The 14983-nt window shown below is 46.4% G+C and overlaps 1 protein-coding gene across 1 annotated transcript in view; it reads left to right on the forward strand.

Moving 5' to 3' along the window:
• Nucleotides 1–360: 360 nt before the first annotated feature.
• The window catches only part of fat3a (FAT atypical cadherin 3a), a 234259-nt gene continuing 219636 nt past the window's right edge, over nucleotides 361–14983 (forward strand). Inside the window, exons 1-2 of the mRNA XM_038962177.1 lie at nucleotides 361–427; nucleotides 6219–9560. Of these exons, the coding sequence (XP_038818105.1) occupies nucleotides 361–427; nucleotides 6219–9560 (3409 nt within the window). The remainder of the gene's footprint in view (nucleotides 428–6218; nucleotides 9561–14983) is intronic.

A 14983-nucleotide genomic window follows, 5' to 3' on the forward strand; every position in this document is an offset into this window, starting at 1 on the left:
CTGATGCGGGCCTGATGGTTCCCTGTGCCCTCCTATTACTGATGCGGGCCTGATGGTTCCCTGTGCCCTCCTATTACTGATGCGGGCCTGATGGTTCCCTGTGCCCTCCTATTACTGATGCGGGCCTGATGGTTCCCTTTGCCCTCCTATTACTGATGCGGGCCGTGACGGTTCCCTGTGCCCTCCTATTACTGATGCGGGCCGTGATGGTTCCCTGTGCCATCCTATTACTGATGCGGGCCGTGACGGTTCCCTGTGCCATCCTATTACTGATGCGGGCCTGTTGGTTCCCTGTGCCATCCTATTACTGATGCGGGCCTGTTGGTTCCCTGTGCCATCCTATTACTGATGCGGGCCGTGATGGTTCCCTGTGCCCTCCTAGTACTGATGCGGGCCGTGATGGTTCCCTTGGAGAGATTTCTAGCAGGTGTGTTCAATGGAAATATTTACAGACGGATGTAGGTGTGTGTGTGTGTGTGTGTGTGTGTGTGTGTGTGTGTGTGTGTGTGTGTGTGTGTGTGTGTGTGTGTGTGTGTGTGTGTGTGTGTGTGTGTGTGTGTGTACTTGTTCAATGGAAATAGTAACAGTCGGATGCACGTGTGTGTGTGTGTGTGTACTTGTTCAATGGCGATCGTTACAGTCATATTTAGGTGTGTGTGTGTGTGTGTGTGTGTACTTGTGCTATGGCGATAGTTACAGTCAGATTTAGGTGTGTGTGTACTTGTTCAATGGCGATCGTTACAGTCATATTTAGGTGTGTGTGTGTGTACTTGTTCAATGGCGATAGTTACAGTCAGATTTAGGTGTGTGTGTACTTGTTCAATGGCGATAGTTACAGTCAGATTTAGGTGTGTGTGTGTGTACTTGTTCAATGGCGATAGTTACAGTTAGATTTAGGTGTGTGTGTACTTGTTCAATGGCGATAGTTACAGTTAGATTTAGGTGTGTGTGTGTGTACTTGTTCAATGAACAATATGTGAATGTGCACACATGCACCTTCAGCTCATAATTAGTGTAGGCCTACAGTAGTCTTTATGCTTGCATCCATCCATGCTAGGGCTGTCCCCGACTAGAACAAATCTTGGTCGACCAAGAGTCATCTTTTCGATTGGTCTAAATTTTAAAACCTGAATTTTTTCATACACTATATATAGACAAAATTATGTGGACACCACTTCAAATTAGTGGATTTGGCTATTTCAGCCACATCCGTTGCTGACAGGTGTATAAAATCGAGCACACAGCCAAGAAATCTCCATAGACAAACATTGGCAGTAGAATGGCCTATCTGAAGAGCTCAATGACTTTAAACTTGGCACCGTCATAGGATGCCACCTTTTCAACAATTCAGTTCGTCAAATTTCTGCCCTGCTAGAGCTGCCCCTGCCAACTGTAAGTGCTGTTATTGTGAAGTGGAAACGTCTGGGAGCAACAACGGCTCAACAGCGAAGTGATAGGCCTCACAAGCTCAAAGAATGGGACCACCGAGTGCTGAAATGCGTAGCGCATTAAAATCGTCCGTCCTCGGTTGCAACACTCACGACTGAGTTCCAAACTGCCTCTGGAAGCAACGTCCGCACAATAACTGTTTGTCAGTAGCTTCATGAAAGGGGTTCCATTGCCGTACACAAGCCTAAGATCACCATGCGTAATGGCAAGTTTTGGCTGGAGTGGTGAAAAACTTGCCGCCATTGGACTCTGGAGCAGTGGAAATTCGCTCTCTGGAGTGATGAATCATGCTTCACCATCTGGCAGTCCGACAGACGAATTTGGTTTTGGTGGATGCCAGGAGAATGCTGCCTGCCTGAATGCATAGTGCCAACTGTAAAGTTTGGTGGAAGAGGAATAATGGTCTGCGGCTGTTTTTTGTGATTCGGGCTAGGCCCCTTAGTTCCAGTGAAGGGAAATCTTAACGCTACAGCATACAATTACATTCTAGATGATTCTGTGCTTCCAACTTTGGTGAAGGCCCTTCCTTTTTCAGCATGACAATGCTCCCATGCAGAAATGGTTGGTGTGGAAGAACTTGTCTGCCCTGCAAAGAGCGCTGACCTCAACCCCATCAAACACCTTTGGGATGAATTTGAACGCCGACTGCAAGCCAGGCCTAATTGCCCAACATCAGTGCCCGACCTCACTAATGCTCTTGTGGCTGAATGGAAGCAAGTCCCCGCAGCAATGTTCCAACATCTTCCCAGAAGAGTGGAGGCTGTTATAGCAGCAAAGGGGGGACCAACTCCATATTAATGCCCATGGTTGTGGAATGAGATGTTTGATGAGCCGGTGTCTACATACTTTTGGTCATGTAGTGTATATAAACACAACCTATGTGTTTTAATAAAATCATCTATATGTACTGAGCATGTCTGATGCTTTAAGCATGCTGTTTGATTATCAAGTTAGCCTAACCAGAAGAAAAAAACCCTCCTCGCTCTCTCTCTCTCTCTCTCTCTCTCTCTCTCTCTCTCTCTCTCTCTCTCTCTCTCTCTCTCTCTCTCTCTCTCTCTCTCTTTCTTGTTCTCTGTCTCTTTCTCTCTCTCTCTGTCTTGCTCTCTCTCTGTCTTGCTATCTCTGTCTCTCACCGTATCTATTACAGTCCCCATCTTCTTTCTCTCGCTCTACCCATGCTCTCTCTTTTTCTTTCTCTCTACACACACTCCCGCTCTTTCTCTCTCTCTACCCACGCTCCCTCTCTCTGCCTCCTGTCCCTTTCACTGACTATTTCAGTCTTTAAAATCTTTGTGCTTCTCTCTACCCTCTATCTCTCTCTCTCAATTCTCTCCCTCCCTCCGTTTTAACCCCTCGTCCTCCCAGTCTCTGCATCTCAGAGTGAAGGAGTGTTTGAACTGACAGCTCTTCATGCAGTAGCCTCTTTATCCTTGGGGATGTTCACCAAGCTTCTCTGGGCTGTGCTGTGTGAAAGGCATACCAACCAGCCTACAAAACACACAAACACACACACACACACACACACACACACACACACACACACACACACACACACACACACACACACACACACACACACACACACACACACACACACACACACACACACTATGTCTTACTATAATTTTGGCAACCAACAATTGATTCCCATTCAAAATCCTATTTTCCATAACCCCTATTTTCCCTAACCCTAACCCTAACTTTAGCCCCTAATCCTAATCCCAAACCTAAACCTAACCCCAACTCCTAACCGTAAACCTAACCACTAACCCCTAACCCTAATTTGAACCCTAATTCTAACCCTAACCATAAACCTAACCCTTAAGCCTAAAATAGCCTTTTTACAAGTGAGGACCGGCAAAATATCCTCACTTTTCTGAGTTTTAGTTGGTTTACTATTCTTGTGTGGACTTTTGATATAGTAAAATGTGTATACACTCACTCACTCACTCACTCACTCACTCACTCACTCACTCACTCACTCACTCACTCACTCACTCACTCACTCACTCACTCACTCACTCACTCACTCACTCACTCACTCACTCACTCACTCACTCACAAATACCTGTATGTGACCAATGCATTTTATTTTATTTGACACACTCTTTTGTGGATTGTGGATCTTTGTTCCCTAAATGACTTATGGGTCTTATTTAAATGTAGGTTTTGGATGGTGGTTTCCATTGTTTCAGCCGAGTGGTTTGGCCACTGTTAAAAAGCAGATGTTTTTGTAGGTCATAGAATTGTCGAGAGAGTGCTGAAAGTGAGTGTTTTGAAAGAGAGAGTGTGTGTATGTGCGTGTGTGTGCGTGCATGTGTGTGTGCGTGCGTGCGTGAGTGTGCGTTTTGTGGGTGTGTGGCAGTTCTCTTTATCCAGCATTTTATTCAAAGTTCTCTCGGACATGTGGACTCTTCCTGTCCACCCTGCAGTCACTGCGGTGGAAAACGTTGAGTCATCATAACCCCGACCGCGGTGACGCTCCTATCTCGACCAACATGGCATTTACCGGATCAGGGTTTCTCCCAGTACCCGGATTAGAACATATTTGTGGCCACTTATTTCAGAATAGCTCCTTCTTTTTCTGACAAGAAAAAAGAAACTAAGCACAACAGAAGGCCTAAAGAAACTAAGCACAACAGAAGGCCTAAAGAAACTAAGCACAACAGAAGGCCTAAAGAAACTAAGCACAACAGAAGGCCTAAAGAAACTAAGCACAACAGAAAGGCCTAAAGAAACCAAGCACAACAGAAGGCCTAAAGAAACTAAGCACAACAGAAAGGCCTAAAGAAACTAAGCACAACAGAAAGGCCTAAAGAAACTAAGCACAACAGAAAGGCCTAAAGAAACTAAGCACAACAGAAAGGCCTAAAGAAACTAAGCACAACAGAAAGGCCTAAATAAACTAAGCACAACAGAAGGCCTAAAGAAACTAAGCACAACAGAAAGGCCTAAAGAAACTAAGCACAACAGAAAGGCCTAAAGAAACTAAGCACAACAGAAGGCCTAAAGAAACTAAGCACAACAGAAAGGCCTAAAGAAACTAAGCACAACAGAAAGGCCTAAAGAAACTAAGCACAACAGAAAGGCCTAAAGAAACTAAGCACAACAGAAGGCCTAAAGAAACCAAGCACAACAGAAAGGCCTAAAGAAACTAAGCACAACAGAAAGGCCTAAAGAAACTAAGCACAACAGAAGGCCTAAAGAAACTAAGCACAACAGAAAGGCCTAAAGAAACTAAGCACAACAGAAGGCCTAAAGAAACTAAGCACAACAGAAAGGCCTAAAGAAACTAAGCACAACAGAAGGCCTAAAGAAACTAAGCACAACAGAAAGGCCTAAAGAAACTAAGCACAACAGAAAGGCCTAAAGAAACTAAGCACAACAGAAAGGCCTGAAGAAACTAAGCACAACAGAAGGCCTAAAGAAACTAAGCACAACAGAAAGGCCTAAAGAAACTAAGCACAACAGAAAGGCCTAAAGAAACTAAGCACAACAGAAAGGCCTAAAGAAACTAAGCACAACAGAAAGGCCTAAAGAAACTAAGCACAACAGAAGGCCTAAAGAAACTAAGCACAACAGAAAGGCCTAAAGAAACTAAGCACAACAGAAGGCCTAAAGAAACTAAGCACAACAGAAAGGCCTAAAGAAACTAAGCACAACAGAAAGGCCTAAAGAAACTAAGCACAACAGAAGGCCTAAAGAAACTAAGCACAACAGAAGGCCTAAAGAAACTAAGCACAACAGAAAGGCCTAAAGAAACTAAGCACAACAGAAAGGCCTAAAGAAACTAAGCACAACAGAAGGCCTAAAGAAACTAAGCACAACAGAAAGGCCTGAAGAAACTAAGCACAACAGAAAGGCCTAAAGAAACTAAGCACAACAGAAGGCCTAAAGAAACTAAGCACAACAGAAGGCCTAAAGAAACTAAGCACAACAGAAGGCCTAAAGAAACTAAGCACAACAGAAGGCCTAAAGAAACTAAGCACAACAGAAGGCCTAAAGAAACTAAGCACAACAGAAAGGCCTAAAGAAACTAAGCACAACAGAAAGGCCTAAAGAAACTAAGCACAACAGAAAGGCCTAAAGAAACTAAGCACAACAGAAGGCCTAAATAAACTAAGCACAACAGAAGGCCTAAAGAAACTAAGCACAACAGAAGGCCTAAAGAAACTAAGCACAACAGAAAGGCCTAAAGAAACTAAGCACAACAGAAGGCCTAAAGAAACTAAGCACAACAGAAAGGCCTATTTTACTTATTTGTTGTTTATGAAGATATATGACATGTTTTCGAGACATACCGTTGCAGTTTTTCTTGTAGGCCAAGAATAGTATTATGATAGAGGGATCTGTTTATAGCTTCAGCTTTCCTGTAGTCTAATAGTGGTATGTTTTCTTTGGTATGTGTGTGTTTTGGTGATGCTGCACTCCTCCTTCCACTAGCCATGCAATTATTTTGTTCTTTGCTTCTGGAACCAAACCTCCTGGTTTTTCGAAAACGTGCAATTGAGTGTCCACATAGAGTCCACACACAATGATGTCATACCTCCTACGGTTGCATGGTTACTATGCATTCCTTCATCTCCTTCCCCCTCCCCCATCTAATCAATCTTCACAATCGAATGGATAATTTGTAGCCTGTTAGGCCTAGAGGTCAAAGGTCAAGTTGCAGGATATGTGGCATGTCTTTTGTGGTTGAAAATCTTTTCCCCCTTTGCCCCAGTCTCCCCCTATCTCCCCCGTGGCTAACGTCTCTCTCTTCTCTTTAGTTGCAGGATGGAAGAGTGATGATGGGATGGATGTGAGTATGGGCCAGTGGGGCTACATAGGCATGCGTGCCCCTCTCGTCTGCCTGGCCCTGTTTCTGCTACTCTCCCAGCTGCACCACTGCTGCTGCCAGGACCCCCAAGGGCATCCCCAGGGCCCCGCCAACGGCCCTCACTTTCTCTTCACTCAGCCCGTCTACCATGCCACTGTCTACGAGAACTCCGCGGCGCGCACCTACGCCAACAGTAAAGTTAAAATGGGCATCCACTTGGACCAGCGCTCCTGGGAAATCCGCTACAGGATCACCTCTGGGGATGAAGAAGGCTTCTTTAAAGCAGAGGAGTACGTACTGGGAGATTTCTGCTTCTTACGCATAAGGACTAAAGGCGGCAACGCAGCCATCTTGAATCGAGAAATCCAGGATAGCTACTTACTGACAGTGAAAGCCTATGTCAAAGGGGAGGTTCTGGAGACCTGGACCAAAGTGACTGTCCAGGTCCTGGACATGAATGACCTTCGACCTTTATTCTCGCCCACCACATACTCAGTCACCATAGCAGAAAGTACCCCCCTCAGGACTAGCATAGCACAAGTTACAGCCACTGACGCGGACGTCGGCTCTAACGGGGAATTTTACTACTTCTTTAAGGCGAAAATGGAGCTGTTCGCCGTGCACCCAACTAGCGGTGTGGTCTCCCTCAGCGGGAAACTGAACATTGAGGAGCAGAACCGATACGACCTAGAAATCCAGGCAGTGGACCGCGGGATGAAGTTGTATGGCAATAACGGTGTGAGCAGTACGGCAAAGCTCTTTGTGCATGTAGAGCGTGTCAACGAGCATGTGCCGTTCATGAATGTGGTCACCCATGTCCCCTCGTGGTTGGACAAGGACCCTGTGTATGCAGTGGTCACTGTGGAAGACCTGGACAAGGGGTTAAATGGAGAGATTGAGTCTGTGTCTATAGTGGCCGGAGACCCTCTGAAGCAGTTCACTCTGGAAAGGTCAGAGGGCGATGAGTTCGCTATCAAAGCATCTGACCAAGTGGACTGGGAGAACTCTCCTTATGGATATAACCTCACTCTTCAGGCCAAGGACAAGGGTGCCCCACAAAAGTTTTCTGCGGTAAGGGTTGTGCACATCATGGGGAAGAAACCACAGGCTGTGGAAGTGAAATTCAAACAGGAGTCATACGGAATTAGTCTCAATGAAATCTCACCCCCAGGCATGATCGTAGAGGTGGTGAAAATCACCCCTGAGCCAGACGATGCTGAATATATCCTGACCCCCTCGGCAGACTCCTACTACTTCCGGATGAACACCCTAACAGGCGTGATCTCAACAACTCGCTGGTTCACGGAGGTCACCCAGGACGTGTTTGACGTCGAGGTGGTGGAGATGGACAGCGAGCTGAGGGTCAAAGTTCGGGTCTCCATCGAGGACGCCAACGACAACACCCCAACTTTCACTCAGTCTTCGTACGAGGTGTTTGTCAACGAGAGCGTTCCCATGGGATCAACCGTGCTGACGGTGTCCGCTGTGGATGGTGATAGCGGGGAGAATGGATACATAACATACAGCATAGCCAGCCTTCAGCCCCTGCCCTTCAAAATCAACCAGTTCTCTGGAATCCTCACCACCACACAGGAGCTGGACTTTGAGTCCTCATCTGAGAGCTACGTGTTTGTGGTCAGGGCCTCTGACTGGGGTTCCCCCTACAGACGAGAGAGTGAAGTGAACGTAACTGTCCATCTGGAAAATGTGAACGACAACCAACCCTTATTCGAGAAAGTGGCGTGCCAGGGAGTGGTCTCTCGGGACTTACCCACCGACGAGGTGATAACCACCATGTCTGCCATCGACATAGATGAGCTAGAGCTGGTGAAGTACAAGATCCTGGAAGGGAATGAGAGGGGATTCTTCGACCTGAACCCTGACTCAGGGGTCCTGACCCTACGGAGGTCTCTCTCCACTGCCAGTCCAAAAAATGGTATCTTCAATTTGAAAATAACCGCCACAGATGGAGAGAACTTCTCCGATCCAATGTTCGTGAACATCTCTATTGTCCATGGGAAATCTCCCCCAAAGAACTTCAACTGTAGGGAGACCAGAGTCGCCCAAAAGCTAGCTGAGAAATTACTAAATAAGTCCAAAGCTAGAACCAAGCCCAAGATCGAGGAAGGGTTCATTGACCTTTTCTCCGTCAACAGACAGACACCTCAGTTTGACAAGGCCTTACCCGCAGACATATCAGTGCGCGAGGACCTCAAGGTCGGGTCCAGTGTCTTCAAGGTCAACGCCTACGACGGCGACACAGGTTTTAACGGTCAGATTTTGTACGCCATCTCGGATGGAAACACAGACAGCTGTTTCACCATCGACATGGAGAGTGGGCTGATCAGCGTCTTCCTGCCCATGGACAGAGAGAAAAGAGACAGATACCTCCTCAACATCACTATCTACGACCTGGGCCTGCCACAGAAAACCGCATGGCGTCTGCTCACCGTCTACATAGAAGATGCCAATGACAATGCACCTCAATTCCTGCAGGAGGGAGGCTATAGAACCGTCATTCCCGAAAACATGGCCATCGGCACCGATGTCATTCAGGTTGAGGCCACTGACAAAGACTTGGGGCCTAATGGAGAAATTGTCTACTCCTTTTTGACCAGCACCACCCAGTTTGGCATCAACAGCTCTAACGGGATTGTGTATGTTGCCGGCCAGCTGGACAGGGAGTTTGTCTCCAACTTCAACTTGAAGATCGAGGCTCGTGACCGTGCAGAGAAAGGGAACCAGAAGTTTTCAGTCACCACTCTGAAGATCTCTCTAGACGACGTTAACGACTGCCCTCCGGCATTCATCCCCAGTGTCTACAACACCCGGGCCCTGGAGGACCTGCCAGTGGGTACCGTGGTGGCCTGGCTCGAGACTCAGGACCCCGACCTTGGCCTGGGCGGCCAGGTTAGATACTCCCTGGCCAACGACTACAACGGGAAGTTCGAGGTGGACAAGGCCAGCGGGGCCATCCGACTGACCAAGGAGCTGGACTACGAGACGCAACAGTTCTACAACCTCACGGTGAGAGCCAAGGATAAAGGGAGACCTGTCTCTCTCCTGTCTGTCACCTTCATGGAACTAGAGGTGGTAGATGTTAACGAGAACCTCTACACTCCCTACTTCTCCCACTTCGCCCTCACGGGATCGGTGAAGGAGAGCGCCCGCATCGGGACCACCGTCCTCCAAGTCACGGCCCGGGATGACGACAATGGGAGAGATGGGGAAATCCAGTACTCTATCCGGGATGGGAGTGGACTGGGACGATTCGCCATTGACGAAGAGACGGGTAAGTGTAGATTGCCTGAAAAAAACCTGCTGTTACATGTAATATCGCTGTTTAGATCAGTCTTGGTAGTTGGTTTATTCCCTGGATTTATAGGCCTTAACAATTGAACATAAAACATTTGTTTGATTTAATGTTGTGGTGAAGAGCTACAATATCCCCTTAAACTGACTAATGCTGTTTATGAGCCCTGTGTTTTTAATGGTACTGGACTTATAAGTCCTGTCTCGGCTGTGTGTGTGTGAGACGGAGAGAGAGACATGCTCCCGAGGCCAGTCCAGCGGCTGACAAATAATCTAATTGTGGAGCGGCAGCCGTGTTTGTGGCTGGGGTGTTCTTAAGAAGGTTTAGAGCTGTGATTTATAAGCTCCAGTCTGGGAGAGGGCCGGGTTGCCAGATTGAATTACAACTCCGCTATCTTTATTTACATTTAGTCTAGTTGTCATGTCATTTCCGCCTGACCCAGACATTTGGCATCTCTCTGCCTTCTCCACCTAAACCGCCCACCCCTCCTCTTCTACTTGTCTCCCACTCTTGGCTGGAGCTCCGGCAGACCAACTGGGAGGCTTGATGGGCCGTTTGTGACATTCTGCTCCGAGTTATTCTAGGATTTTCCTGATTCTATTTATTTAAAGGCGGCCCGTGCCCGGCCGTGTGGTCCTCCTGTCCACTGGCTAGACGAGGAGGGGCAGAGTAAATTGGTTAATTTCCTATCTGAAGGGAGAGGAGACGGCAGAGTGCCGAGAGGGAGGATTAGGGTTATTATGACATTAGTCCACGGTGTGTGATCGACCTCGTATCACCCCCCCCCCCCCCCCCCCCCAACACACACACACTATATAAATCCTACATGAAATATGGCCCAATAGTAGTTTCCACTTAAAATGGGAAGGGCTTGGATGAGAGGGAACATTGGAGAAGAGAGGGGGAGAAGTGGGAGAAGAGAGGGGGAGAAGTGGGAGAAGAGAGGGGGAGAAGTGGGAGAAGAGAGGGGGAGAAGTGGGGGAAGAGAGGGGGAGAAGTGGGAGAAGAGAGGGGGAGAAGTGGGAGAAGAGAGGGGGAGAAGTGGGAGAAGAGAGGGGGAGAAGTGGGAGAAGAGAGGGGGAGATAGCTTTGAAACAGCATCACCTCCATGCCTGATGGAACGATAAATTATCTTGATGGTTTCAAATTGCCTTTAGATCCCCAGCAAATGGTGCTCTGGGTCCAAGTGATCCTTCATCCCACTCTACGATCGTGCTGTAGAATGAGAATAAGAAAACAGGACAGAGCGAGAGAGAGAGACAGAGAGAGAGAGAGAGAGCGCGAGAGAGCGAGAGAGAGAGAGAGAGAGACAGAGAGAGAGAGAGACAATCCAACCGACTCCTCCTTTTGTTTGTCATGCAATTTAGCTGGAAACTGAAGAAGCCCCAAAGTGGTCCTCGAGCTCAGTTGTAGTCTATAACCAATGCCTGGTTGTCTTTTACATTTTTCATTTTGGTTGCAGGGAGGAGTAGCCTAGCTCAGCATGTTTAGCAGTCTGACTCTTTTCTTCTGGGAAAAACTCATGAACTGTCATCCATTAAACTACTACAGCTCTATAACTACTACTGTTTCTGCTCCTAGCAACAATATTAGTTTGAAGATAATGATAATAAATGCCTCAGCGTGCAACTACCAGGTCATGTTTTGCAATTTCGTCTTGGATTAATCGCAGTCGGGGAATCGTCCCCAGACTTTTAAGATATATTCTCAGAGGTCATGTTTCAAATGAGCCATTGAACATTTTGACAGACAGGAATGCAACCACACTGCTCCACTCAAGCGTTCACCAGGGGCCAGAAAGTCAAACTCTTAGCCCCAATCCATGTTAATCAGTCATAGGCCCCAGACGCAGAATGCTAGTTCCAAACTGTCAAATGACTCATCAGTGATGACGAATGCAGTATACCATCAGACAGTAGCAGTATACCATCAGACAGTAGCAGTGTACCATCAGACAGTAGCAGTATACCATCAGACAGTAGCAGTATACCATCAGACAGTAGCAGTATACCATCAGACAGTAGCAGTGTACCATCAGACAGTAGCAGTATACAATCAGACAGTAGCAGTGTACCATCAGACAGTAGCAGTATACAATCAGACAGTAGCAGTGTACCATCAGGCAGTAGCAGTATACCATCAGACAGTAGCAGTATACCATCAGACAGTAGCAGTGTACCATCAGACAGTAGCAGTATACCATCAGACAGTAGCAGTATACCATCAGACAGTAGCAGTGTACCATCAGACAGTAGCAGTATACCATCAGACAGTAGCAGTATACCATCAGACAGTAGCAGTGTACCATCAGACAGTAGCAGTATACAATCAGACAGTAGCAGTGTACCATCAGACAGTAGCAGTATACAATCAGACAGTAGCAGTATACCATCAGACAGTAGCAGTATACCATCAGACAGTAGCAGTATACCATCAGACAGTAGCAGTGTACCATCAGACAGTAGCAGTATACCATCAGACAGTAGCAGTATACCATCAGACAGTAGCAGTATACCATCAGACAGTAGCAGTATACCATCAGACAGTAGCAGTATACCATCAGACAGTAGCAGTGTACCATCAGACAGTAGCAGTATACCATCAGACAGTAGCAGTATACCATCAGACAGTAAGCAGTATACCATCAGACAGTAGCAGTATACCATCAGACAGTAGCAGTATACCATCAGACAGTAGCAGTATACAATCAGACAGTAGCAGTATACCATCAGACAGTAGCAGTATACCATCAGACAGTAGCAGTATACCATCAGACAGTAGCAGTATACCATCAGACAGTAGCAGTATACCATCAGACAGTAGCAGTGTACCATCAGACAGTAGCAGTATACCATCAGACAGTAGCAGTGTACCATCAGACAGTAGCAGTGTACCATCAGACAGTAGCAGTATACAATCAGACAGTAGCAGTATACCATCAGACAGTAGCAGGGTACCATCAGACAGTAGCAGTATACCATCAGACAGTAGCAGTGTACCATCAGACAGTAGCAGTATACCATCAGACAGTAGCAGTATACCATCAGACAGTAGCAGTGTACCATCAGACAGTAGCAGTATACCATCAGACAGTAGCAGTATACCATCAGACAGTAGCAGTATACCATCAGACAGTAGCAGTATACCATCAGACAGTAGCAGTGTACCATCAGACAGTAGCAGTATACAATCAGACAGTAGCAGTATACCATCAGACAGTAGCAGTGTACCATCAGACAGTAGCAGTATACCATCAGACAGTAGCAGTGTACCATCAGACAGTAGCAGTATACCATCAGACAGTAGCAGTATACCATCAGACAGTAGCAGTATACCATCAGACAGTAGCAGTATACCATCAGACAGTAGCAGTATACCATCAGACAGTAGCAGTATACCATCAGACAGTAGCAGTATACAATCAGACAGTAGCAGTATACCATCAGACAGTAGCAGTATACCATCAGACAGTAGCATTATACCATCAGACAGTAGCAGTATACCATCAGACAGTAGCAGTATACCATCAGACAGTAGCAGTGTACCATCAGACAGTAGCAGTATACCATCAGACAGTAGCAGTGTACCATCAGACAGTAGCAGTGTACCATCAGACAGTAGCAGTATACAATCAGACAGTAGCAGTATACCATCAGACAGTAGCAGGGTACCATCAGACAGTAGCAGTATACCATCAGACAGTAGCAGTGTACCATCAGACAGTAGCAGTATACCATCAGACAGTAGCAGTATACCATCAGACAGTAGCAGTGTACCATCAGACAGTAGCAGTATACCATCAGACAGTAGCAGTATACCATCAGACAGTAGCAGTATACCATCAGACAGTAGCAGTATACCATCAGACAGTAGCAGTGTACCATCAGACAGTAGCAGTATACAATCAGACAGTAGCAGTATACCATCAGACAGTAGCAGTGTACCATCAGACAGTAGCAGTATACCATCAGACAGTAGCAGTGTACCATCAGACAGTAGCAGTATACCATCAGACAGTAGCAGTATACCATCAGACAGTAGCAGTATACCATCAGACAGTAGCAGTGTACCATCAGACAGTAGCAGTATACCATCAGACAGTAGCAGTATACCATCAGACAGTAGCAGTACATCAGACAGTAGCAGTATACCATCAGACAGTAGCAGTATACCATCAGACAGTAGCAGTATACCATCAGACAGTAGCAGTATACCATCAGACAGTAGCAGTATACCATCAGACAGTAGCAGTATACCATCAGACAGTAGCAGTATACCATCAGACAGTAGCAGTATACCATCAGACAGTAGCAGTGTACCATCAGACAGTAGCAGTATACCATCAGACAGTAGCAGTATACAATCAGACAGTAGCAGTATACCATCAGACAGTAGCAGTATACCATCAGACAGTAGCAGTATACCATCAGACAGTAGCAGTATACCATCAGACAGTAGCAGTATACCATCAGACAGTAGCAGTATACCATCAGAGAGTAGCAGTATAGCTAGTTACAATATGGATCCACATTGCTGCATAGAGCTATAAAAGCTTCATTTTTAGATGAAAAAGAGGCTCAGGCACTCCCAGAGCTCCGTGTATGTTTCATGATCGATGTTCAAAGCTGAGTCAAAGGGGGCAAATGGATACCAGAACTCTCCTGTGAAGGAGAGTAGTACTGTAGGCTAGACCTATATAATTACAGTAAGGATATCATGTCTTTGAAGAGAACTCCAGAATCCATTCCCGAATCCCTAGAACTCATGTTGTTGATTTAAAAAGCGGATTGTGTTTTGCTCCCTCCTTTGTAGTTGCGTGTCGAGCTGAGCATCACAGTACGTTTACACAGCTGTTGGACTGTCACATGTGCTCCCTCTCTGGCCTCTAGGTCACCAGCCTGCTCGTTATGGCGCACGCCTGTCACCATCGTTACGCGCACCTGCGTGTCATCAGACTCACCTGGACTCCATCATTTCCCTGATTACCATCACTATATATGCCACTCCCTTTGGTTCCTTCCTCAGGCGTTATTGTTTCTGTTCCTGTGTTATGTATGTGTGTTGTTCGTGTTACTTATTTTGTAATATGTTCCGTTTATTTTATTAAAACACTCACTCCCTGAACTTGCTTCCCGACTCTCAGCGCACATCGTTACATGGACGTCGTTTTGCGCATGGACTGGAAGAGAGGATGTGACAGTCAGTGGACTGCAGGTTAAAACAAACCACCTGGGAAACCCATAGGGGGAGGGCAATTCCACAGTAACGGAGTTACGCTTTGATGAAGTTTTTTCACTTTAAAATGCAGAAGGACTACTTTGAACAATTTCCATTGAAATATGTACAAAAACTAATTTAGTGGAAGAACTGTGTAGATGCCAACTTTGGTAACGGAATTACAG

This window comes from Salvelinus namaycush, chromosome 23 (genome assembly GCF_016432855.1).
Source record: "Salvelinus namaycush isolate Seneca chromosome 23, SaNama_1.0, whole genome shotgun sequence".
In the NCBI taxonomy this organism is placed as follows: Eukaryota; Metazoa; Chordata; class Actinopteri; order Salmoniformes; family Salmonidae; genus Salvelinus; species Salvelinus namaycush.